This window comes from Balaenoptera physalus (genome assembly GCF_965194825.1).
Source record: "Balaenoptera physalus genome assembly, chromosome: 5".
Classification (NCBI taxonomy): Eukaryota; Metazoa; Chordata; class Mammalia; order Artiodactyla; family Balaenopteridae; genus Balaenoptera; species Balaenoptera physalus.
Window position 1 is genome coordinate 150,429,702 of NC_138884.1, and position 26,784 is coordinate 150,456,485.

Genomic DNA, 26,784 nt, shown 5'->3' on the forward strand with positions numbered 1-26,784 from the left:
TGGAGGGCACGAGGGGCCACCTGGTCCACCTAGCCTGTCCGCTCAACGCACCGCGTCTCAAGGTCGATGCACATCCCGCCTCCACACGATCACTTCCACCCAGCCCTCAGGCGCGGCCTCACCTGACCCTGTCGGCCTGCCGTCGGTCCGGGAGGTGCAGCGGCCTCCCACCGCTCTGCGCCTGCGCCGCCCGGCGCACCCACCTCGACGCCGCCCGGGGGTCCACGTAGGTCCTGGGCTACAACGCGCTGCCCTCAGGAGAATCGCTGGAGATTGCAGCGCTGGAAAGAGCTAGGCCAGGTCCTCGCCTGTATGTTCCTCCTCCCTGACGTCCAGCCAAAACAACCCGCAGAGTGGAAAGTCTAATTCTAACCTCACTCTCTTTCCGGGTTGGTACCTTCCAGCACAGGAGTTCTGGCGGGTTGGCGCCGCGTTCTGGTGCGCAGGCGTGGAGTCGCAGCCCTCGGGCCACGCCCAGATCCCGCGTCCAGGTCTCGCGTGGGTCTCAGGAGGGCTTCGGTTGGGCTTGGGCCTTGCGGCAGCGGCGGCAGCAGAAACCGCTGCGTAGCATGGCCGGCTGGGTGTTTTGTAATCGCTGTTTCCAGCCACCCCAGGGGACGGCGTGCTTCAGCCTGACTAACTGCGGCCACGTGTACTGCGATGTCTGCCTGCGCAAAGGTCAGGGCGGGGTCAGGGCGTTGAGGGCCCTCGGGCCAGGCCCACACCTGGACCCCTGGGCTGGGGGGGGGGGGGGGGGGGCTTCCAGGGGGCGGGGCTTCCGGGGGAGGGGGCCTTGGGGGAGAGAGTCAGCGAGCCTGGCCGGGGTGGGAGGGGTGTGGGGGGGGGGTGCGGGGGGGGGGGGTGCGGGGTGGGGAGAGGACCTTTGGAGCAGGGGGCCTTGGGGGAGGGCGGGGCATGCGGGGTTGGGGGGGGCACAGACCGAGAGGCTCCCGGTCGCTACTCTTGGGCGCCTGCCTGCGGGCTGGGGGGGCAGGACCTGTAGGGGACACAGGGAGGGCGGGCAGCGCCCCGGCCGAGTGTCTCAGTTCTGGCACTGGCCCGCCTGCCACGTGGGGTCCGGCCTCAGGCTGGTCCTTGTAAGGACAAGCGCAGCCGGAAGCGGGGGGATGCAGAAGTGTCCAGGGCAGAGGGGGTGGGAGGAAGGGGGAGGCCTGAGGCGGGAGTGGACTGCGAGTGAGGCCCCGGCCCCGCCTGTGGGCAGCGGGCAGTGGGCAGTGACGTGATCGACGTGTTCTTTTCTTCTTGTGAAATGTTTTTATTGACGTATAGAGTTTATACAGGAAAAAAGCCTAAATGGAAACGCAGTGAGTTCTCACAAAGTGACTTACCTGTGAAACCAGCTCACAGATTAAAAATCAGACCATCTCACACACACACACCCCCAAGGCCTCCTCAAGGAACACCACTGTCCTGATCCGCGTTGGTGTCCATCGCCTTGGACTGTTTAACCCCGGTGAGCGGGTGGTCCAGCGGGCAGCAGGCTCCCCCCACACACACCCGCCCCGGGTGGCCCCTGCCTGGGCCTCTCGCTGCGGGATCCTCGGTGCACACTTGCCCCTGGTGTCCCTTCCTTGCTGCTCGGACCGACGCCGTGTCCTGGTGTATTTCCCAGCTCGCGGCTGACCCTCGGGCTCTTCCAGGCTTTGGCTGTCAACAGGTGGTGCTGCAGGCATGTTCATGCTGGGGTCTGGGGGCGAGCACCGTCGCGTGCCCAGGGGTGGGCTGGCTGAGTCTCGGTCTGCGTGGCTGGGGGAAGTGGAACTTGGCGGGCGGCAGGACTTGGGGAAGAAGCGGCGCCCTGCACAGGGGAGAGGTGTCGGAGCAGGACAGCCACCCGCGGGGCTGGACAGAAGCAGCGGGCAGGTTGGGCAGACCTGGGTGCAGGAAGGCATCTCGGTTTCCAACGTGTGGAGCTCGCCGGGGTTGGCGGTGGGGTTCCCGTGGCCATCCAGGACGCTGTGGGGAGACAGCGGGTTTGAGGTGAGGCTCAGGACCTCACCTTTGGACACGGAGGTTCCAGGGAGAGCCACGTGGGGAGAGACCAAGGGGGACTGTGAGGACACACGAGGGTCTAGGAGTCCGGGCAGCTGGAGTGCAGCAGGGAGAGGTTAGTGCAGAGAGGAGAGTGGAGATGCTGGGGTGGCGGGAGGGCTGAAGGCAGGGGATGCAGGAGCCCGTTCTCACCTGGGGAAGAGCATTTCCTAAAGAAGGTGGGTGGAGACAGGAGGAGGCTGTGAGGGGAAGAGAAAGCAGAAACGTCAAACCAGGCATCCCAGCGCAGTCAGCCAGCGCATCGGCATGTGGCCCTGGCCTTAGAGGGTGGGTGACCTGCGTGATGCCGTGGGGATGGTGGGGATGGGCTGGCTCGGGGCTGGGAAGCGCCAGGGAGGGCTAGGGGCGGAGCTTAGTGGGAGGGCGTCTGAGCGAGGACAGGAGCCCTCGGGGCTGTAGGAAAGAGAGGAGGTGAGCACAGGGTGGAGTGTTAGGCCTGGCCTGGGGGGCCGTTGGCCTAAGACAGAGGAAGAAGGCCGGAGCGCATCGGCCACCGTGTGGTGCCGGGGGAGAGATGTGTGCATGACGGGCCTCTTCCTCAGTAGACGACACAGGGGCTTGTTTGAGTACCCCCTGCAGGGAACTGGGGGGAAATGACCAAGAAAAGCAGAGGGGTGCCCAGCAATGCTGCAGATTCCGCAGTGTTGGAATCGTGCTTCTCAGCCGCGTTGAACTGGGGGTGGGGGGGAGGCAGCCCCGGGTTTGGGCTGCTGTGCTGCCTGGAAGGACCCGTGGCGGGTGGATGTGGACCGACGGCTGGCCTCCAAGCTGCCTAGTGGAGAACCCAAGATCAGAGGCTGTGAGGACGAGGCAGGGCCGAACCAGGAGCTGGAAGCGAGGGGGACGGAGTAGGGGGAGCCCTGAGGGGTGCAGGGCCAGCCGGTGGAGGAGGAGCATGTGGAGGCGGGCAGCCCACGGGGAGGAGGCCGAGCGAGGGGCGGTGGGGGACATGACACCTCCGTCCTCAGCCCCCGGCACTGCCTGGCCTGTCTCAGGAGCTCAGTAAATGCTCCGACGCCCAGTGAGCTGTCCCAGCTGCCACAGGGGTGAGACCAAGGGGCAGAGCAAAGCACCGCAGCTGCCAGGTGGGTGGGAGGAGCTTTTCATTTTGTAGAGTTTAAAAGTTTAAGTTACGTTATTCCTATAAAATCTGATTGTAAGAAATATCTGGGACTGATCTAAATTTGTGTTGTTGATCTTTTTGGCCACCGTTTTGGAGCATAATTGCAAAACAAGAAAAAAAAGATTGTTACTTATGTAAGTCTTTTCAGCTATGTGCACGCCCACAGGCTTGTCCACTGCAAGTGCTGTAATCCTGTATACTTTTGCAAGAAGTTCTGCATTTATATGTATTTAAAAGCACTACTCACTATAATAGAATAAAATTTGCTTTCTGTTGTAGGTAAAAGGGATGAATGCTTGATTTGTAAAGTTCCATGTCGTACAGTTCTGCTTTCGAAACGTGTAAGTTGAAATCTGTAGTATCTGAAAGTTAATCACAGTGTTTCTTTTTAAATGTGACGTTCAATTTTTAGTCATTTGCGGTGTCTAAAACGTTTGTTTGTTTTGCTGCGTGCAGTAGGAGATCTTACAAGCTTTCTGCATAAAGTCCAACAGCGTGGTTCTGAATACCTTGCACAACTTTCTCCTTAGCCAGAGCCTGGCCCCATAAGGAGGTGTGGTGCTCCTGGGAACAGAAGTCGGGTGCCTATGTTTCTTCAGTACAACACCAGCTCCTCAAGAAGGTGGTGGAGTTTGGTTTTCCTGGGGTCATTTCCAATTAAGAGGGCTGAGGGCAAGTCGGTGAAGTTGATTCCTTCACATTTAGGGTCTAAGATGTGCATTTGATCTGATGTTTAATCTATAAAAATTGCTTTTCTGATTACAAATATAGTATAAAATTACACAAAACTCAAACCTAACAGAAAATCATAACAGAGAATGTGAAGGTCCCCCAAATCCTACTTCCCGAAGATGATGACAGCCAGGAGTGTGGATCCTTTTCTGGGTGTTAGTGTGATTTATCTTTTATATGGTGTTTCCCAGTTGACACTACATTTTCTAAAACGTACACACCCACATTCTCTAAAAATGATTGCATGGTATGACAGTATTTTCCTATTGGTAAACCTTTGGGTTTTTTCAGTTTTTTACTATTTCAAACAATCTTACAGTGAATATTTTTTTTTTTTTACCATAGTTCCACATACCTGTAAGACTATTTCTAGAGCATAAATTCCTAGAAGTGGGAAAGCGAGGGCTTTCTGTTGGGGTCTCCGTGCGTGTGGAGTGCAGTCACTCCCCCCGCCTTCTGTCCCATTCGGGGACTCCGTCCGTATTTCCTCTCAGGAAGGCCCTGGGCCCTAACTATAGTGAGGTATCACCTCACACTGGTCAGAATGGCTGTCATCAAAAAATCTACAAACAGTAAACGCTGGAGAGGGTGTGGAGAAAAGGGAACCCTCCTACACTGTTGGTGGGAGTGCAAATTGATACAGCCACTATGGAGAACAGTGTGGAGGCTCCTTAAAAACTAAAAATAGAACTACCATATGACCCAGCAATCCCACTATTGGGCATATACCCAGAGACAACCATAATTCAAAAAGACATATGTGCCTTCCCTGGTGGCGCAGTGGTTAAGAATCCACCTGCCAATGCAGGGGACACAGGTTCGAGCCCTGGTCCGGGAAGATCCCACATGCTGCAGAGCAACTAAGCCCGTGTGCCACAACTACTGAGCCTGCGCTCTAGAACCCGCAAGGCCACAACTGCTGAGCCCGCGTGCGACAACTGCTGAAGCCCGCACGCCTAGAGCCCCTGCTCCACAACAAGAGAAGCCACCGCGATGAGAAGACTGCGCACCGCAATGAAGAGTAGCCCCTGCTCGCCGCAACTGGAGAAAAGCCCTCACGCAGCAACGAAGACCCAGTGCAGCCAAAAATAAATAAATAAATTTAAAAAAATAAGACACATGCACCCCAGTGTTCATAGCAGCACTATTTACAATAGCCAGGACGTGGAAGCAACCTAAATGTCCATCAACAGAGGAATGGATAAAGAAGATGTGGTACATATATACGATGGAATATTACTCAGCCATAAAAAGGAATGAAATCGGGTCACTTGTAGAGACGTGGATGGACCTAGAGACAGTCATACAGAGTGAAGTAAGTCAGAAAGAGAAAAACAAATTTCATATGTTAATGCATATATGGGGAATCTAGAAAAATGATATAAATGATCTTATTTGTAAAGCAGAAATAGAGACACAGACGTAGAGAACAAATGTTTGGATACCAAGGGGGAAAGGGGTGGGGTGGGAGGAATTGGGAGATTGGGATTGACACATATGTACTATTGTTACCATATATAAAATAGACAGCTGATGGGAACACACTGTATAGCACAGGGAACTCTACTTAATGCACCGTAGTGTCCTAAATGGTGGGGATATGTGTATACATATGGCTGATTTATTTTGCTGCGCAGTAGAAGCTAACACAACATTGTAAAGCAACTATACTACAATAAAAATAAATTTTTAAAAAAAAAGAAGGCCCTGGGCCCTGACAGGTCAGTGCTGACACCCTCGCCTCCCTCCTGGCCCATGGAGGTCTTTGTGTAGGACCGGGTTCTCTGTGGGCGTCAGTCTGGTCTCCACTCACTAGGGCCCCTGCCCCTAGTGTGTAGGCCTCACCCAGGCCCTCAGGGGAGGCGTGGCTTCTGTCCTGTTTCCCTTGGAAGATGGGGCTCGAGGCGCGTTGGGTGCTGTCCAGGGTCTCGGGTGGAGGTCAAGCGCGGGGCTCACGTGCACGCGGAGCCCTTGCCATGGGCCCCCTGCCCTCCTGGCGCCCTGCTCAGCCCTCCTCCGAGCCGGCAGTGGATTCTGGAGCCGCTTCCCCTGCAGCCGCCCCTCCACAGGGTCCTCCAGAAGCTCCTCGGGGGCCCTGGCCCTTCGAGTGCATTTCCTAGTTTCTAGCTCGGGTCTCGCTTTCCCTAAGTGCAGTGTTACTGTCATTTCAGCTGAGATGGGGAGCGGCTGGGCCCGTAAGCTTGGTACAGACTGAGAGGGGCCCAGGCTCCTGGTCTCATCGGCCTGTGTGTGTCCTTGTCCCGGCCCTTCTGTGTCTCTTGTGCTGTTGTGACCGGGTGGTGGGTGGGGGCAGGAGGCAGGTGTATCTGCACGAGGAGTGTACGTGGGCAGGTGCCGGTTCGTAAACCCTACTTTTTCATGTTTGCTTTTTAAATAACTCAACACGGGGCTTCCCTGGTGGCGCAGTGGTTAAGAATCCTCCTGCCAATGCAGGGGACAGGGGTTCGAGCCCTAGTCCAGGAAGATCCCACATGCCAAGGAGCAACTAAGCCCATGTGCCACAACTACCGAACCTGCACCCTAGAGCCCGCGAGCCACAACTCCTGAGCCCGTGTGCCACAACTACTGAGCCTGCACTCTAGAGCCTGCGAGCCACAAGTACTGAGCCCGCGTGCTACAACTACTGAAGCCCGTGCACCTAGAGCCCATGTGCCACAGCTACTGAGCCCGTGAACCACAACTACTGAGCCCATGCGCCACAACTACTGAGCCTGCGCTCTAGAGCCTGTGAGCCACAACTACTGAGCCTGCGAGCCACAAGTACTGAAGCCCCCACACCTAGAGCCTGCGTGCCACAGCTGCTGAGCCCAGGTGCCAAAACTGCCGAGCCTGTGCTCCGCAATTAGAGAAAGCCCACGCACAACAATGAAGACCCGACGCAGCCAAACATAAATAATAAATTTATTCTTAAAACTAAAATAAATAACACGTACTTGTGAGCAGTTTGAAGTCATGCCCCTCGCTCTTCCCACTTCTGATTTCACTGTTTCCTTTGTACGCGGCTCCCCCCAGCCGCCTGGAGCCCCTCAGCACTGCCCTTGGTCCTCGAGGAGGTGGCACCGTCCCTCACCCGCGCCGTGGAGTACTCGGTGCCCCTGGGACGCAGCCGTGACGTCCTTGCGGCTGAGTCTGGGCCCTGAAGCGCGTAGAGCCCTGGCCTGTGGAGGCAGTGGCGGTGGAAGCAGCCTTTTCTCTTTCAGACAGACTCCGACATCCAGGCCCTCTTCATGGGCATAGACGGCCTGTGCAGGAAGTACGCAAGGGACACCTCCCAGGTGAGTCCTAGGCTTTGCCCTCAGCCCTTGGAGGCTTGGTGTTGTGGAGACCAGTGCACTCTGGACACACGGTGGGCGAGTGTCTCCCACCCCCACTGTGGCGAAGCCGTGCACTCTGTCCCGTGGTCTCTGTGCCTTTGCTGGGTGTCAGGACACAGTGGTCGCTTGGTCAGGACGCGCCACTGAGCCTCATGATTCGAGGGACGGACCTTAGATCTGGGGTTTGGAAGGTGGGGCTGGGGCTGTCTGGACTCCGGGCAGTGGGCTGCTTTGTGATGCTGTCCTTTCCTGAGGGTCCCTTGTGCAGCCCTCGCCCACCCTGTGGCCCCCGTGGCATCCGTGCCTGCCCAACCCTCCTCCTCGTCACTGTGCACATCCCCCCTTTGCTGCTTCACACGCTCGCCCCCGTGCCCAGCCTCTAATGCTCTGCATCCGTGCCCTCCTCACGTTCCTCCCTGGACGTCACTGCACAGCCTGTGGTCCCCCCAGCTGTCCTTCTGTTAAAGGCACAGCCCCCACTGTTGGCTGCCTGCCACCTGCCCTCGGAGGCCGTGTGGAGGAGCGGCCAGGAGCCGCCTGAGGCCGAGGCCCTTCCCTGGGGCAGCGCCACTCGCCCAACCGTTCTTGCCCTTTGGCCTGCATGTCTGGAGGCCGTGGTCAGCCAGCCTGCCAAGACCATCCCCTCCCCTGGGAGGCTGCTCTCTGGCTCCGACGTGGCCAGAAGCACCGGTGGGGCCGTGGCTGTCCCCCGTCATCCTGGGACTGCTCCAGGGGGATGCAGGGGTGCCCCAAGACTCAGCATCAGCACAAGGTGAGTGCTGGGGTCGGGGGTCGGGGACTGCCCGCATCGCCCCTTTTGCAGTGGGACCCTCTTTCGGGCCAGGTCCCCGGGGCCAGAGCTGGCTCTGTTCGGAGGAACACAGCCCTGCGCCTGGGGGAGTCTCACTGAGGATAGCCCAGCACGGGGCCTGGGGCCGCCCCTCCATCTCAGGCCACGCGCCCCCGGCGTGGAGGGAGGACCGTGGGGGGGGCAGCCCAGCGGCCTTGGGTCCGCCGTCTGGTGGTTACGTGCCCGTCTCAAGTGCAGGGCTGCCGCACGACAGAGGACATAGCAGCTCGCTCTGCGTGCTGGCCTGTTGGGTTTGCTGTTACTTTAAATGAATTTAATAAACATCTTAAATTTCTCTCAGTATTAGTTTCTCGCAGGGTAAAGGTTGGCAGGTAAGACCCATGTAACAGCCTCTGTGGGTCCTCGGTGACCTGAGGAGCGTGCAGCGGCCTGGCACCAAGGCTGTGAGCACGTGGGCGTGGGCCCTGGACATGCCAGGGCCGTGGCAGAACCAGGCCAGTTCCTCTACCCACTCACCCTCCCGATCTCGTTCTGCCCCTGAAACCTCCTTCCTCTGACGCCTCTCACCCACCAGCCTCTCCCCAGAGACCGGAGGTGGGAAGCAGGGCAGCGGACTGGGCAACGCCTCCTGAGCCCTCGGCACGGACGCCCGCGGCCCCACCCGAGGGCGCTGTGCCCCTCCTCCGGCCCCGGTCTTCGGGCCGCCCGCCGGGCACCAGCGCGGAGCGGCCGTGCAGGCCAGCCCCTCCTCGGTTTCTGAGCAGAGCTGGGGCGGCCGCCGTCTGGCGCGGCCTCTAGGCTTCATGCAGTCTCATCAGGCCTTGCCTGTGTCTCAACCCACATGAGGACTCGAGCCCGTTTTCATTTTGTTTTGTTGGAACCATCTGACCCCTGCCCAGGTCACAGCGCTCAGCCTCGGGCGCCCCACCCCGTGCAGACGGCGTGTGGCCGCAGGGTCCGGGCTGCCCCCGAGCCCGCATGAGCCTTGTGCCCTCAGTGGGGCTGCTCTCGCCCCAGCGGCCGGCCCCTCTCCCAGGGCCAGCTTTGCCCGTGGCCCCGCCCCTGCTGTGGCCTCACCTGTCCTGTTGCGTCTGTATCAGCCACAGAGGGCCTGCACGCTTGTCTCGCCAAGGTCCTCGTTCAAAAACGGCCTGCCAGAGTCGAGATAGCCGCTGGCCTGTGCGCAGGCCTTGCTGAGCCCCAGTGCCTCCAAGGCGGGGTCGCATGTGCCAGCTGGAGCGTGGCCCACTCCCAGCCGCTCCAGAACGGCCCGGGGCTGCTCCCAGAGGCGGTGCTGTCTGTTTCTCAGTTTGGGCCCTGCACCAAGGCATGAGGTCAGGGGTCAGCATGGGACATTAGTCTCTCACCGCAGGTGTAGGACACACGGAGGAGTGAGCTGCGGAGACAGGTGACTGTCACTGTGTCTTGCTGAAGGTGATTGGGGAAGGCGGCTTGAGAACTGTCTGTACAAAACCCCTCCCAGCTGTGCACGGCCCCCCCCTCAGTCGGGAACCCGATGGCCCTGCCTCAATGCCCTGCACGCTGTGAGGAAAAGGCAGCGGGTCACGGGCTGACGGGGGCTTCACCTCGCCCGGAGTGAGGACCCAGGAGTCCGCCTGCTGAGGCCCGGGGGCAGCAGGACTTGAGAACCGTTGGTGCGGTCCAGAGCCTTTCTGGGACGGGGCCTCGCGAATCATGAGGACTTGTGCAGGGGCGACATTGGGGTCCCCTTGGGGCACCCCTTCCACAGGCTGACGCTCTGGGCAGAACCTGTGTCCGTCGACCCTCCCCTGGGTGGAGACACGCGTCCCTGGTCTCATGGAGCGGGGGGCTCGCTGGAGCGCTGTGGAGTGTGTCCCCTGACCCGAGGGCTCTGAATCCCTCAGGAGATGTAGGAGCCAGGCGGTCAGGAGACTCTGAAGAGGTGTTTGTCCCTCCTGACCACAGCCCCGCCCTCTGGAGGTGGCCTGGCCCGAAGATGGGTGGGCTGGGCCAGCCTCCTTTCCACAGAGGGATTTTTCTCCCTCAGTTTGGACCAGACCAGTGAGCCCCAGGGAAAAGGCCACCGTCCCTGGATGTTTGCACGCATGTTGGCAGATTCCTAGGGGGGAGTGAAGTGGGTGATGCGTTTATACAATGTGGTCTTCAAATCCCAGTTTGCCCAGCACATGGTTCTGCTGTGTGTCAGCTGTGCGCCGACGGCGACAAGAATTAGGTTTAAGCAATTCAGTTTAGTGTTTTGAGAGAGTGGGTGTCGTTGTCTGAAACTCCAGTGGTGACAGTAGCGCTCTCTTCCGTTGAGGAAATCACAGTCGCCGTTTTCTAATGTACGTGGGCGCTCTCAAGGACCAGTCCAGGCTCTGGGCACCACAGACATGGAGGTTGGGGCTCACATAAATGGAGGACCAGGGATGGTGCTGGTTCCTGGTGCTGCTGGCCCTGGATGTCCAGTCAAGGTCACTGGGCTCCTGGAATGGCATGGCCCTGTCTGTCTGCCTGGTGGCATTATTGCCTGGCGCAGGCCCAGTCGGGGAGGCAGGTCAGGGGGTTCCTGGTTGGTCTGTCTGGTCAGGGGGCCATCCTGTGATCCAGTTGCTGTTGCCTGAGGGACAGCACACGGTGATCGGCCCTTGTGGAATGTGTCCCATCCCATGGCCTGGGCCCCGAGCGCCCCTGAAGCCACACGGAAGGGAGGCACAGCAGCCCTCGTGCCCACACGATCCCCACGTGGAACCTGCGGCCCTCGCTGCCTCTGGGCGGAGTGCGCCTGGCTGTGACCGTCCACTCAGCCTGGGCTCTGCTGGCATCTGCTCTGGCTGCCAGGCAGCAGCGGGGCCACGTCTTGGGAAGAGCTGGTGGCTGCCAGAAGTCCCCACCGGCCTCTGCGGCGGCCACCACACGCGCGTCAGCAGCTGACACGTGTTGTCTTTGCAGGTTTCAGAATTTCAAGAAAAGCACAGGAGGAGACTGATAGCCTTCTACGGAGAAAAGGTAACTCCAGTTGATTGGCAGCGAGGAGAACAGCGGTCGCGTCACCCAGCGCTTATTTCCTGCACACCTGATGCCCTGGACTTGGTGCACGTTCACTCATAGATAGCGTGAGGGCCACTGCCACACAACTCACGTCTGATTTGTGGTTTAAGAAATTGAGGATCCACGTGTTGCGTCTAAACTGTCGCTTGGTGTAGTGCGTGTGGTAACTGGAAGTCGTTCAATTGTGTTTAGATTTCTCAGCTGGAAGAGTCCCTCAGGAAGTCAGCGCTGAGGATGGAGCAGCTGCAGAGGTGAGCCCCGGGGCACGAGGGCGGTGGGGGGCCTGCTGTCGTGACTGGTCGTCTGTCTCAGCCCTGTCGTAACCGAGGGCGCGGAGGAAAGAGCGCTTCGGTTGGCTAGGAACTTCTGTCAAAGCAAAAGTGCAGGAAACTGGAGGGGAGGAAAGGGAGACAGAAAAGAAGAATTTTTAAGAATGTGAGTGGTTCCCCTTGGGGGGGCCCCCAGTGATTCCTGGGGTGACGGGAGGGGGCCTGGGAGGAGAGTGAACCCCGCCTGCAGTTCCCTGGAGAGCGCATGCAGCACACGCATCCCCTGGTCCGGGCCCTGGGGCAGCCCTGGGCCCACTGGCCCCCGGGGGTCAGTACAGCACCACCCGTGTTCAGCCACGTCCTCGGTTTTATGAGCCACGGTATGAACGCAGTGAACGTTCAGAAGTCCCAATTTGGGGGCCACAGGTTAACCTGCGGGGTTGCTGTCTACCCAGCAGTGACCCCCCTGCCCCAGTGCGTGGACTCCCGCCTCCTTGCTGCATCGGGCAGCTGAGGGCAGCGTGGGTGCCCAGGGGCCACCAGCCAGAGTCGGAGCTGGGCGCCTGCCAGTGTGGACTCAGCCTCGTCTGGGGTGAAAAGGCCTCCACCCACCCGCCTTCGCGATGGGGCATGAGCTGCTGGTGCCGCCTGTGAAGGCGTGTTTGGGGTCAGCGAGCTGTGGGCCAGCGCAGCGGCAGAGGAGGCCTCTCCCTTCCCTGAAGGACTGCGGGGAAACAGCGCGGCCGAGACCTCCTGTGGCGGGCGAGGCCTGACCCTGACACGGGGACAAGAGGCCCCCGGGCCAGTCCCTGGGATCTGTCCTCCTTGGTGTGCAGTTTGCTTTCTTTCTGTGGAATCATGTCTTTCCTTAATTCTGGAAAATTCCCAGCCCTTACCTTTCCCATTCGCCCTCTGTGGCTTTGTCCCCCCCTGGTGTCTGCACCTGGTGGCCTGCTCCTTCAGACCCCGGTACCTGCAGCACCCACTCCGCCCCACCGCGCACGCCTTCTCCCCGCGTCTGGCTGCTGTGTCTCACCCTTCCAGCCCATCCCTGGCCATTTTTGGTGCCGTATTCTCGCTCTGCCTCACAGGCACTTTGTGTCCCACCTGGTGTCTTCAGGGTCCAAATCTGCCTGTTTCCCTCGGGCTCCAGGTGGAGCGTTCCTGGCACGGTGGGTTCTGTGCCAGGCCCACCCACTGACCGCTCTGCGTGCACCACGTGGCCTGTGTCTCCCTCTGGGGGGAGCCTGTGCCCCCCCACGCGGCACCCTTGCCCCAGACCACGCCTGCCCGGGTCTGCCCCGCCAAGCACGGCGTGGTGTCACCGCTGCTGACCCTGTCACGGAGCCTGTTTGGGGGGGGCCTTGGACACTCGCCCTCCCCACACGCCCAGCATGGCACCCAGTTTGTTCCACTGAGTCACTTGGAAGCAGGAGTGAGTGCCCTTCAGGGAGCTGGGCCCCAGCACGGCCAGTCCCCCCGCCGGTCGGTGGGCCGCTCAGCAGGCCTTTATTGAGCGCCTGCTGTGTTCTCAGCACTGTCTTGGGCTCTGGCGAGTCAGAGGGAGCTCCCTCCGTTCCTGTGGGATGCAGCCAGGCGTGTACAGGAGCTGAGGCTGGGGAGGGGGCCGGGGGCAGTGCCACGGAGAACAGGGGCTGTTTCTGTTTTCTTTACTTTCAGGTTGGAAGGAATTACCTGGAAGTAAACGTTTGTGGCTCAATTAATGCCTTTTCTCCATCTATTTAGTGTGAGATTGTCACAACAGACAGCTTTCAGCACAATAAAAAATCCAGCTTCAAGTAAGTAAAGCGATGCCCGGAAGGGGAGGGTTGTGGCGAGGTGCGGAGTGGACCCGATGGGCTCCAGCGCCAGGTTTCTCGCCACAGCTCCTTCGACAAAGCCCAGTGGGCCTCTCTTCCTGCCGCCTGACTCGTCAGCCTCTGAAAGGTGTGCACCCCCAGCCCCCAACCCCCGAACGTCAGCGGGCAGTGTTTCAGACGCAGGGGTACGTAGCACAGGCACCAGCAGCTTGCGCCTGGCTCCGCTTCCGTCCCTGTGGCCGCAGGCATCGGTGGGGGGTGGTCACGTGACCCGGGCTGGACAGCTGGGTGTCGTCCCCGGGACCCTCTGACCCTGGGACCAGAGAGACGTGGAAGGAAACAGGACGAGAGAGGGGTGGCGGCCGCGGTGGAGTTTTTCTCTTGGGAGGTTGGAGTTGAGCCCACGGGTAGCGGGTGTGATGAGGGCGCCCGAGGCCCCGTCAGCCTGGCCGCCCCCGCCCCAAGCTCGTTCAGAAAGTAGGGAGCAGGCCCTCTTCCCGCCGCCTCGTGCTCCTGCGGGGATGCCCGGCCACATCCCACGCCAGCCTCTGGGCTGGTTAATCAGGGAACTGCCGTGGACCAAGCCCTGCCTGCACGAAGCGTGTGGGCCGGGCAGTAGGTGCTCCTGCTTCCGGGAAGCCCGGCAGGAAGCGGAGGAGCCCAGTGACGGCGGCCGGAGGCGGGCAGCCAGCCTGGAGGAGGCCATGCGGGGACCTTCTGGGGGAGGCGGTCGGAGGGGAGACAGGAGGGCTCGTTGGGGCCGGACAGCAGGGGCTTCCGTGTCCTTGGGTGGGTGCGCGGTGGTTCCCAGGCCTCGCTGACCACGCGGGGCTGAGATCCCCAAGCTCCCCTGGTGCTCGGCAGCTGCAGGAAGGAGAGCCGCCCGCGGGGCCGCGTGTGTTTTTGTTCCTTGGTCGTAACCAGGCCCGTGACCGTGTTTCACTGTCTGTAACAGGGTGGAGTCCATGGAAGTTGACCTCACGCCCTCCCCGAGGAGAAAGGTGAGCGCACCTGCCCTCCGCGTGCCTGGTTCCCAGATGCCTCGCGTGGATGGTTTTCTCGTCACTGATGACCTTCCTGCACGCCAGCTCCGCGGACTCTGGGCAGCCAATCTCCAGGCGGCTCGCAGGAGGGACCTGGGAGGGAGGCTGGGGTGCGGCCGTGGGGCCACTGGGCTCTCGGGGCTTCGGGGGGGGGGTGCCCTCCTCCCACCGCTGGCGTCTGAACTCAGTCCTGCCTGGAGGCCTCGCGCTGCTGTGGTCACCGAGTACACACGACCTGCGAGGTGGATGCCAGCGTGCGGGCTGGTTGGCGAGAAGCGGTGCTCACCCCCAGGGAGCCATCCTGGAAGCAGATGTGGAGGAACCTGGGCTGCAGGGCTAGGCCGTCAGGGGCGGGGTGGGCAGCAGAGCCACTCCGGCTCCAGTGGGGAGACGCTTCCCACCCGCTACCCCTCGTCAGCCGTCTCCCATCGCAGAAGGGGGCGTGGGTGCACCTCCACCCTGCCGCAGACCTCGACCACTCACGAGGCAGTCCCCCCAGCCTGGAGCTCACAGGTCCCTGCCGGCTCGCCTTTGTCCCAGGAGCTGGACCGCGAGCCTCGGCCCACATGGGGCCCCATTCCGGAGGTTAAAGAACGTTCCAGAGATTAGGGCTGACGGCTCAGCGACGGGGTGTTCCTGGGCGGCACATTGGAAATTGTGCCTCGGGACCAGAATGCCACAAGCTGGTTTGAGATTCCAAAGTGAGATTCTAGACCAACATCTACGCGGGCTTGGGTGGACTCTTGTGGACCCATGTCCCCATCTCAGCACTCACCCCTCGCAGTGTGGAGCAAACAGGCACGGCCATGTTCCAGGAAAACCATCGATCACAGGCTGTGGCTGCCAGAACGGGACGAGCGTTTTCAGGGAAAACTGGTCCACCCAGCGGCCCACCTCCCGGACACCCCGTCAGCCCTGGGGTGGGTGTGCGCACACCTCTCTGGTGGGGCTGCCCTGAGACCCCGAGCGGGGCAGTGAGGCGTCTCCTGGAAACCCCAAAACCCCCCAGGAGGTCCTGCAGACGGCATGGCTGGGCCCACCCTGCAGCCATGGAACAGAGGGCAGTGCCCACGCTCCCTGAGGTGACCCCGGAAGGAGTCTGGTGGTCTTGGCGAGGGAGGTCCTGGAGGAGGAGAGCGGGTTCCTGCCCCCCTCCCACCCCCCTGCCCCGGGCCTGGGTCCTAGGAGGGAGGGAGAGGCAGAGCCTGCCACCCGCCCTCGGCCGCGCCTGGGAGCAGAGAGGGACCCGCCGGTGAGGTTCCGCGTGGGGACTTGGACCGTGGACGCTCAAGGGCTAGCTCGGCAGGTGCTGGTTCCCCGGAGGGGGTGACCCACGTGTACAGTGAGGACGTGCTTGAGCCCGTGAGCCGTGGGGAGGTGGCACTGCGGGCAGCAGGCGGGGGCCTCCCAGTCATCCCCTCCAGGGCGTGGCCTCCAGTGAGGACGTGGCCCCGTGGAACCCCGAGGGGCTGCACACGCACATGGCCCCACCATGCCTTCCTGGCACGGGGCCTGGGTCTCTCCAGAACGCCCGTCCTCTGGCGGCACGAGCTCCCCGTGGAGTGAGGTGTGTGGAGGAGGCCGTGACGCAGCGTGCAATCACGTCCCACAAGCCAGCCCGGTTATATTACGGGGACTTGGTGGCTGATGGGCCAGTGGCGGGCAGGGGACCCACCCCAGAATGCAGCCCAAGGTTGGGCCCCTCCCTGGCCCTGGCTGCCCTGGTCGGGTGTGGTCCCGCTCTGCCACATCGGCCCAACCACCTGGCCGTCCACGCGGAGATGTGCTTGCAGCCGAGCCAGGGTGACCGTTGAAATCCTGAGGGCAGCCGAGTACGGCTGCCAACAACCCAAATTCGCGACAGCAGCTCCCAGGCGCAGGCGCGCTCGAAGAAGCGGGTCCTGTGGGGGCCTGTCTCGGCACCTCCGCTTCCTGGAGTTGCGCCCGCGCCCTCCCCCGGCCTGGGCCGCGGCCAGCGCTCACCTGCGTCACAGCCACCGTCCTGGACACGCCGCATCTTTAAACTCTTCCTGCTTCGCCTGTTACTGGAGCCTCCCCCAGACAGGTGCTAACCCGACAGGAGTGATTTCGTCTCCGCTCTTTGATAACTTTTCAGAGTTGGCCTGTGCTGGACACTCGTGGCCTGACATGTAGGACAGGCCGGAGGTGGGAGGAGGGGCAGGGGCCGGTGCACAGGTGGCCGCAGTGGGACCGGGGAGGGTGGCCGAGCTGGAGGGAGGCTCTGAACGCAGCAGAGAAGCAGCAGCAGCAGGAAGGGCTGTGAGGTCAGGCCCTGCTCACCACGAGCCATGTGAAAGCCACGGCAGCAATGGGACGAGGGCACCCTGAGCAGTGAACGTCCCCAAGCCAGCCCTGCCGTTCTCGCGGACCCTGGAGAGGCCCTTGCCTTGGGCACGAGCCTGGAGTGGGTGGGCCGGGGAGGGAGGCCAGAGGGAGGGGAAGCTGCTCTGGTGGATGGGCACCAGCCTGCCAGGCAGTGAGACGCCGTTTGCAAAGCGTTCGAGGGTGGGGCCCAGTCCCTCCAAGGTCAGAGTCTTGCCAGCAGGCGTGAGCCGGAGGCAGGGCCGGGTGGGGACATCTGCAGAGGCTGCCCTGAAACGAGGCCTCCGCCGAGCTGGCGGGGAGGCTGCTTGACAGTGTAGCAAAGGACCGTCGTGGGCGCAGGAGCTGGGAGGTGGGCCCGAGGTCGCAGCAGGGCACAGGTGGGGCGGTGGCCGAGTCTAGGGCCCCAGGAAGGGCCAGGATGGGCTGTGGAGATGAAGAGATGGGCACGGAAGCAGCGCCAGGCCTGGGTTCCTGGCAGCGGCTGTGTGCCCCACCCCAGGTCCCACTGCGCAGTTACAGTTAGAGGGGCGGCTCCGGGGGCAGAGCGGGCGGGATGGGGCGCCGCCTGGCGGACGCTGCCATGTGCGTGGCGTGAAGCAGGCCTGGCACCGGGCACTGCCCGCCAGCCCTAATCATGCCCATCAACATCTGGATTTCGAGGTGACAAGACGCTTCCCAAGTGAGGATTTACTCAGGATTTTGAAATTCCTAACGTCAGCCAAGAAGTTGGTTTACTTTTCCTATTCGGAGACTCTTAAAAGCACTTGGTGGGTCCTTCGTCCACCCACCACCGCGGGCCCCACCCGCTCGGCCGCGTCCCCGCACAGCACGAGGCCAGACAGGAGTTTCTCAGGCAGATGAGACCGAGGAGCTGTGTTCTTAGCAAATGAGGAGGTTCTTTCCTCCTGAGTGACAGCTCTGGAACGTTACCGATTGTTTTCTTCTTACTACTTAGCGTGAGGTCGCCCCTGGCCTGACAAGGATCTCTCTGCTCAGCCCGCCTCGGGATGGACGCATGGGTAAGTGGAGACCCGCCGCCTTGCCCCGGTCCACACGTGCTGAAGGACTTACCCGGTGGGTGTGGGTCCGTGTGGAGGCACGTTTCCCCGAGAACGGGCCCCTCCTGGCTCCATCCGGGGCACCTGTGGGGCCCCACCTGACCCGGCACAGGGGAGGCGGGCCCTCGTGTCCTGCCTCCTAGGCCTTGAACAGGAATCCTAGGACCTGCTGTGCTGCCTGGTGCTTGCTGCAGTGGCTGCTGGGTGAGCACCTGGGCCCTTCCCGGGGGTCAGCGTGAGCCCGCCCGCCTGCCCAAAGCACTAGGCTCTGGCGCACGCCCCATCCTCCACCCCGAGTCCCTCCCTCAGCAAACTCGGGCCAAGTCCCTGGAAGTTTCCTCGGTGTCATCATGGAAACGTTTACATTTGAGATAAATGCTTATTCATTCTTAATCGTCAGCTCTTCTGTTTTCTTTCTTGCCGTTGCTTCTTGCATCTCCGTCCTTAGATTCATTTTTTTTCTTGCTGAAGTTGAGATTCTGATAGTTGCCTCTGAGGTGTAGGTTTTCTGAGCCGCATCTGTCTAGGGCCTCTTGGTGCCGCCCTTGCACCTGAGCACCTGGCTGGGGCTTGATTTGCTTCTGCACTTTGGAATCGCTGCTGCGCCTGCCCCTTCCTCCCTCCCCTCCCCTCCGTGGGTGCTGTGCTCCCAGCCTCAGCTCACAGGTCAGGCCTGTGTCTTCCTGTCTCCCTTCCCTGCCCTCCCCTGGGATCCCAGGCCATCTGTCACTCCAGGGCCCTTTCCTCTCATGCTTCCCACCTCCATCCTCCTGTGCAGCTGGAGTGTCCGCCCGTCAGGGTTCCCTTGGTTTTGGAGGTGGCGTTTCCCCTGGGTGCTGGGGTGTCCTGTGGGCGTCAACATCCTCTCCGCCCTCGTGCCTAGCCCAGTGTCCCCGCCTTGTGCCCCCACCTTCATGCTGCCGTGCGGGTGTGGGTTTCAGGTCAATGTCGGCAGGTCTGCGGGGCAGAGCCCGGCGCTGGGAGCATCTTTCCCTCAGGAACCGGGGGTCTGGCAGATATTGAATGTAGTTCCCTGTGCTGTTACAGTAGGACCTCGTTGTTTATCTGTTCTATCAATATCTTGTAACGACCTAAAATGGAAAAGCATCTGAAAAAGAATATATATGTATGTATAACTGAATCATGTAGCTGTACACTTGAAACTAGCACAGCACTGTAAATTAACTATACTTCAGTGTTTTAAAAAACAAAAATGCAGTTTAAAAGAGGAATTGAAATACTTACATTGAAAAGCATTTAGAAGGCAACACGGGCAGACTGGCAAGAAAGAGAATGAGGTGCAGACAGTAAATAGCAGGAAGGCAGGTGCAGGTGCACGTCAGCCGCCCAGTACCCGTGAGCAACCGGCCACACCAGTGAAGAGATGCCCCGCGTGCTCCCCACGAGAGCCGTGCTTGAACTACAGCAGCACAGACACGTCCCAAGTGAGAGGACACTGTGCGTGTGGCAGCCAGATGAGGGCTGGGGTGCGGCGTGAGTATCAGAGAAACAGACCAGGACGAGGACGGTTCTGGAGGCCAGGAGCAGAAGGGACCCCTCGTAACAGGATGTCAGGAAGACACACAATTACAAATGCTTATACGCCTGACAGCAGAGCAAAAGCTGCCAATGGAAAGAAGAGCCGACCATCCAGTCTGGGGAGCTCGGTGCTCTCCCCTCAGAGGTGGAAAGCTGTGAGGGAAGCAGGAACGAAAAAGACACGAGACACGCAGGGAAAGAGCAAAGTGGACACGCTGACGTAAGCCACGGACGGCATCGGGTATGAGTGTGCAACAGAGGCAGAGACGTCAGACTGCTGCACGCTGTCTGCAATGGACACATCTTGGACCCAGAGGCACAAATAGGCTGAGACAAGATGACCGACAGGGTGCATCAAGCAAGCCAGCCAGTGCAGAGCTGGAGCAGCTGTCTTCACATCACATAAAGGTCGTAAGATAGGAAACGTCTCTAGAGACAGGGGCATTTCATGATGATTAAAGGTCCATTTATCAGGAAGACATAACCGTTAGTGCAAACACGCCACAAAAGAAAGTTCCCAAATGCATGAGGCCAGAGTTAAAAAGAGAATTAATTCAACACATGATTTGAGCATTGCAACAGCCCACTATCAATAGTCGATGGGACAACTAGACAAGTGATCAGAGAGAAGATGAGAGACTGCTTATCTGACAAACGCGACGCCACCAGCAACAGCGGAGTGTGCAGTCTTTCCAAGTGCAAATGGGACATTCTCTGGAAAAGATCACACGGTGAGACACAAAACAGGTCCTGATACTTAGGACTGTTCATATGGAGTGTATTTTGGGGCCACAATGGAATTAAATTGGAAATCAACAGAAAAAATTCTGAGAATAAAATATTTGGAAATTAAACAACACACTTATAACTAGCTTATGGATCAAAGAACGTCACCAGTGATATCAGAAAGTATCTTGAACTGAGTGGAAGAAAATACAGTGTACCAAATTTACAGGATGCAGGTAAAGTGGAGCTTAGAGGGAAATGTATAACTTTAAATGCTTATATTAGGAAGGAGATCTAAAATCAGTAATCTAAGCTTCCACCTTAAGAAGCTACAAGAGAATAGAGTAGAAATCTACAAAATAGGAAACAAAAACAGTAGAGAAAACCAATGGAACCTAAAGTTTATCCTTTGAAAAAATTAGCAAACTCTTGCCTAGACTGACCAAGAAAAAGAACACAAATTACTAGTATAAGAAATGAAAGAAGAAACATCGCTACACATCCTACAGATAGTAAAAGGATTATAAGGAATATTATGAACAACTCTGCCAACAAAGTAGATGACTTACATGCAATGGACAAATTCCTAGAAAGAGAGAAAATATCAAAACTACCTCAAGAGGAAATAGTAAGTCTGGGTAGACCTCTATCAAATAAAGAAGTTGAATTAGTAATTTAAAAATCTTTCCACAAAGAAAAGCCTAATTCTCATTGGCTTCATGGGTGAATTCTTTGAAACATTTAAAGAACTAATACCAATCCTACATAAACTCTTTAAGAAAGTAGGAGAGGATCAAAAACTTCCCAATTCCTTTTATGTCAGTGGTATCTTAATAACACAGCCAAAGATAACACGGGGAAAAAAACTGAACAATAATCTTCATGAATATTGGCGCAGAATTCTTTAAAAATATACGAGGCAATCAAATCTAGCAACATATAACAGGATTTATATACCATCACCAAATGGGGTTTATCTCAGGAATTCAAGGTTATTGACATCTGAAGATCAATGAACTGTATTAGTAGAATGAAATACCTAAAAAACAAGATCTTTACAACAGAAAAAGAATTTGACAAAATTCCGCAACCATTCGTGGTAGAAACTATTAGGAGACACGCACTAGAAGGGCACTTCCTCAGTCTCATACAGAGCAGCCAAGACCCTAATGTGGGGAGGTGGAACCTTTTCCCTGGAGACCAGGAACAGGACAAGGATGCCCACAGCCGTCACGTCTACTTGCCTTTGTCCTGGAGGCGCTAGCGGAGCAGAAATTAAGGCACATAAGTTGGAAAGGAGGAGGTGTAACTATTTTGTAGACAGCTGATCTTGCTGTAGAAGATCCCAAGGGGTCTGTAAGAATACTGTCAAGAATTATAAACAAGCTTGGGAAGGCTACAGGGTGCAAGATCCAAATGCAAAACTCCGCTGTAATTCTGTACACTAACAACTAACAGTCCAAAATTGAACGTAGCTGATCATAACCGTGAAGGTTTCCTTCTGGGCTTTCTGTTCTGTCAATGAGTATATTCCATCTTTCCTTTCATAAATGCCACATTGTTAAGATTACTTGTGCTTTACGGTTAAGTTTTGAAATCAGAGACTTTGTTCTTAATTTACCGAAGTAATCTTGGCTCTTCTAAGGGCTTTGCATTTCCATATGAATCTTAAGATCCACTCGTCAGAGTCTACCAAAAAAGCCTGCTGGGCTTTGATAGGAGCGCATCGGTTTGGGGGTGTTGCTCTCTCGACACTCCTGCGTCTTCCGGTCGGTAGACCTGACGTGTCTGCCTCTCCGCTTACCGGTCCCTGATTGACCTGAGGAATCGTCGTTTTCAGTGTATGGGTCTTGGGCGTTATCCATAAACTGGTACCCGAGTAGTGAGTTATCTTGATAGTGGAATTTTCTTTAATTTCAGATTGGGTACAGTTTGCATGGGGCATCTTTTCGTTCCTTGCTTTCGCCTGATTGTGTCTTTGAACCCAGAGTGTGCATCTCGTGGACAATGTGTGGTTGCATCCTGCTTGTAATCTCTGCCTCTGACTGGAGTGTTTAGTCCATTGAGTCAGCATAGTTATTAATAGGTTTGGATTGATGTCTGCCTCTTTGCCATGTGTTTTTGGGATTTTTTGTTTATCTGTATCTCCTTAACTGCCTTCTTTGGCATTAAATATTTTTAGTGCCCTGTGTCCCCTCAGAGCTGTGACTGCATTCGGAGTCAGGGGTCTCTAGGAGGTCAGCGCCGTCCTGAGGGTGGGACCTAATCTGATAGGATTCGTGTCCTCACGAGAGACGGCACGCGCAGGAAGAGGTCACGTGCGGACACAGCAGGAAGGCACCGTCTGCAGGCAGGAAGTGGGATCCACTGGATCACCAGGAGTCAGATCTGCCGGCACCTTGATCTTGGACTCCAGCCTCGGGGCCTGTGAGAAATAAACGTCTGTTGAAGCCCCAGCCTGCGGTGGTGGCGTGGCAGCCAGAGCGGACGGGGAGACTCGACCTTCCGTTGATATCTATGCTGTCTCGCTGTTTTCTTGCCTCGGGAGTAGCCTCCCGCCTCTTAGCGGCCATCCAGCTGGATCCTGGTCAAATGCAGCAGCTTTGCTCGTGCAGTCTGCTTACTCGCCGCTTTGTGATGCTTTGTTCACGTGTAGCCACTTAGGTTACGTAGAACCCCAGCGATACGGCCTGTAATGACTTCCCTTACAGAAACTCACGTGTCCTAAAGATCAGGAGAGGAAACAAAAGCACACGTGCCCCTCACGCTTGTCAGGTTTCTGGACCCACTTCCTTCCTGTGGAACCAAGTGCTTGTCGGTGGGTATTCCTTTCAGACCCAAGTACCGTTTTATTGTGGGGCAGTTTGGCCAGCTGTGAATTCTCCGAGTTTCTGTCACCTTTGAATGATGATGTCTTCATTTGGAGGATAATCTCAGTGGGAAGAGAATTCTCAGGTGACTGTTCTTGGCACCTTGCGGAGTCCTGCTGCTGCCTCCGGCCCCTCCCTTGTTTCTGGCGCGGAGTCGCCGCCCTCAGCCGTGTCCTCGTGTGTGATGAGTCGCTTTTCCCCTTTGCTCTGAAGACTGTCTCTGCCCTTTGCTCACTGTGGCTTTGGAGGACTTTTCGAATTGGTCAAGTGTGAGTCCTCTGACCTCGCCCTTCTCTTCCAGGGTGGCCGTGGCTGCTCTGTGGGCCTGTGCAAGCTGGCGCCCGGGCATCTCTCAGGCCAGGCGGCCTGTCTGTGCTCAGTCTCTGCTCTGCACGCAGCAAAGCTGTGCCCCCCCCAATTCCTGCAGGGTCACACCCGGCCGTGCCCTTTCCTCCTGCTCTCAACCCCCGACGCAAAGGCGCAGCTTCACAGGGGCTGCTCACGGCCCAGGCAAGGAAGCCCCCTTCCCAGGCAGGCGGCAGTGGGTGTCCGGGCACGGACGCTGTTGTCTGTCTTAGACGATGTCCTAAAATGGTCCCGTCTCATGCTCGGTCTTGGGGAGGGGCTTCGCGGACTTCAGCTCCACCCAGCTGGAGGTCCCTTCTCGGCGAACGCTCCCTGGGTGAGTTGAGGAGCCGCGGGTGCCTCGGCCTTGCTCCCCTGCCGGTCTGTCCCACGAGCTTGTGCACGATGCCGACCCGTTCACACGTCTCGGGCCGCCCGCCCGTCAGTGCCCAGGTCTCGTCCACAGGACGCAGCCTGTCCGCCTGGCAGCACAGGGACACGAGCGTCCCCACATTCTCGACCTTGAAACTTACCCTCTTTAAATGTCAACATGTTTTGCATTTAAATTTTTCAATGGAAATCTTTCCAAGTGTGTTGAATCACACCGCTTTCCTGAACAGAAACCCGTTCCTGACTTGGATGTGTCCTGTTGGCCGTGGAGCCTCAGCCGGTCACTGGCTTTCAGTCAGGCTGTAGCACCGGCCCTGGGGGCGGCTCCTCGGTGCTGCCCGGGCCTCCTGCGGCGCCCGGGGTCACCGCCCTCAGGACCGAGAACTGCCGTGGCCCATGGTTCTCAGGCAGGACCTAAAAGACCCCCTACTGAGGGCCTGGCACCCGCTGTTCCTGTGGTCAGAGCACTGCCCACACGGCCCATGAGGCCTCGGTGGCCTCAGCTGTGTTGATAACCGTTGTCCCCATGAAGTCCTGTAAAGCGTACGTGAGAAGGTGCTGCTGCTGGCCATCGTGGGGTCGAGCGTGTAGTCACTGAACAGAGGATTGTACCCGGGACCCGTCAGGCGTGTGAGGCCAGCAGATGAGGAGCCGCCGCCGTGCAGGAGGAAGAGGGACTCACAGCCCCTGGAGGCAGGCGGCACGGCCGCCGGGAGGGGTGAGGCGGAGGCCTGGGCCAGAGCCTTGGCCGCGGGAGAGGCTGGCAAGCTTGAGGTTGGCTGGCTTGAGCGTCTCTGTGGTCGCAGGTGTCGGGGCCGCCCCGCTTGTCTGAGGTCCGGCCGGGCTGATTGGGGCCGAGTGGGACAGCGGATGGAGGAGGGGCTCAGAGCCGGCTCTGGATTGGCTGCTCTTCATATCACAGGCACGCCCCGCTCACAGGCAGACCGGTACCGCCTCTGGGAGTGGGCCCGCCCTGGCAGGGGCAGTGCCTCCAGGGTCAGCAAGGCCCCCAGACGTCAGACCCTCATAAAGTACAGAAAATAACAAACCCGACGAACGTAGCTGCCGAGATGGTTTATCCTCCTGGTTCTCAGCTGTTCTCCGGGGCTTTCTGAGGGTCACCTGCAGTGGGCACAGCCCAAGACAAAGAGATGAGACCCCCATTGCCCACTTCGTGCTGTGCAGCCTTGGGAAAGGCACTCGCCCTCTCTGGTCCAGGTTCTTTGGTTATGAAAGGGGTACCGTGAAAGGACACAGAGGGAGCCTAACCTAAATGCTGTCTGCCCTTCTTTCCCTGGCTTCCTTCTGTTGAAACTCTCCAAAATTTAGATGCAGAGGAATTCAGGTATTAAAGAAGAGCAGTCTTTTCATGTCTGCTCCCTGGTGTGACTAAAGCATACCAGGAATCATTTACATGTTTAAAAGAAGCTTCTTATTAGCCCAGAAGCTGTCAACGGGCAGAAGTCGAGCCGTGTAAAACTCCTGCGGTCTGGGTGGAGGTGACACGGCGCTCCTGGCGCCAGGGGTCACCCGCAGCCCCACGCTCTCCCTCTTGTCCCCGGAGTGGTTGTCAGAGTAACAGGAGCCAAGGCTCAGAGTGCAGGTCCAGACATTTAATGAGCGCCTGCTGCATACCAGGGGCCCAACGGAGTCCGCGGGCAGTGTGAGTGTGGACAGCGGCTGAAGGTCAGCCCCGGCCAGTCTGGGCATGAGACTGCGCGGTCAGGACGGTGCACGTGGGTGAGAAGATGGGGAAGAGGGTGGGGTCCGCACCCTCCCGGGCGGGGGCAGGGCTCCACCTGTGGCAGGGATGGGGAAGCAACTCGTTCACTTCTCGCCCACCCCCAGGCAGCGTTGCCCACCGCCCTCAGCACCGCGGCCTGACACCGAGTCACCCCAGCGAGCCCCAGGCGCTCAGGTAGGTCCCGCTCGCGGCTCCTGGGGGGGTGACAGGATTAGGTGGGGGCGGGAGGACCCGCCCGTCCCAGCGCTGCCGTCTGCGGGCCCTGAGTGAGGCGGGGCCCAGTAGACCACGTCATGTTCTTGAAGCTAAAACGTAACTTAAGCAGGTGCCCTGTCGCGAAAAACCCCGGAAGAGCCATTGCGGCTGCAGGACGTTTTACTCCAGGACAGCCCGGGGTCGGCAGGGTTTCCTGAAGGGCAGGTGGCCGCTGCGGCCGGTGCTGCCCCCTCTGCCAGGTCCCAGCACCACCGCGTGCCCAGGAGCAGCCGTGCCCTTTCTGCACGCGGGGCCGGCTCCGCGCGGGGCTCCCTCCTCAGCGCTGGGCGCTCAGGCGGCTTCTCCGAAGGTGGGCCCTCCCCCGGCCCCCCTCCCAAAGCCTGTCCACGCTTTGCCCCTCGGCACAGTCCAGCTGCTGGCCTCCAGACCGCGCGCCCGCCGCCCCTCCACTCACAGAGCCACCCACCCAGCCCCTGACCACAGGCTGCGCCCGGGACCCCTGTGAGGCTGCCTGCACCCCACTCCACGGCAGGAGCCCGCCCCAGCTCCGTGCCCTCTGACTGTAACTTGACTCTTTCAGCGTCAGCACAGAGGGGCCCTGTGGGAGGGTCCAGCGATACAGGTCCTGGGCCCTGGTAATAGGCAGCAGTTCTCGGGGGCCCTGCCACGGTCACCAGGGCCCAGAGAAGCCCTCCCGTGGGGCTGCCTGCCATGCACTGCGCATGAGCTGCTCCTGCTGTACCGGCGGCCCCAGGCTGGCCGCGCCGCCTTGAAAACCGGAAAACAGTCCACGCTTGAGTGACCTCGTTGCCGAAGGCGCGGGTGATTTTGTCTGTTGAATTTACCACTAGGATCCCAGCCCTGCAGACGCCCCGCGAGTGGCCCAGCCAGAGCCCTGCGACCCAGGCGGCAGGCAGAGCCGGGAGCGGGGCCGCACCCAGGCAGCCCCTCAGCATCTCGGGGCTGCTGCAGAGGCAGCATTTAGGTAAGTGCCGCGGGGAAAGGCAAGCGCTGTGTGGGGAGCAGACACGGAGCTTGGGGTGACCCTGAGAGCTGCGTTTCTGAGCCTTTGGAGGTGGGCCAGAACCCAGCCGCGCTCACCTGTGCGCCCCTGTGGGTTGTGCCTCTGCCGCTTCTGCAGGGTCTGCCGGCCTTGGGGGGCGCGTGCACGAGCGATGAGCAGATCCCGCCCGTCTGGACGTTGGCTCGGCGCCTGCCCGCAACACGTGCGCGTGTCCAGTGCCGTGATTCTGCGTTTTCCTGATGGAGCGACTCAGTGATACGCGTGAATAAAGTGTTTTTCGGAATCTC

At 59.0% G+C, this 26,784-nt stretch overlaps 1 protein-coding gene across 1 annotated transcript; it reads left to right on the forward strand.

Moving 5' to 3' along the window:
• The first annotated feature begins 325 nt into the window (after window positions 1-325).
• RNF212 (ring finger protein 212) lies at window positions 326-26,784 on the forward strand. The gene is made up of 12 exons (XM_082462576.1): window positions 326-678; window positions 3,476-3,537; window positions 7,150-7,224; window positions 11,009-11,065; window positions 11,300-11,358; window positions 13,123-13,175; window positions 13,263-13,323; window positions 14,152-14,197; window positions 17,541-17,604; window positions 25,362-25,431; window positions 26,325-26,458; window positions 26,615-26,784. Exons 1-12 carry the CDS (start codon window positions 570-572, stop codon window positions 26,650-26,652), a joined length of 828 nt encoding a protein of 275 aa, XP_082318702.1. The 5' UTR covers window positions 326-569; the 3' UTR covers window positions 26,653-26,784.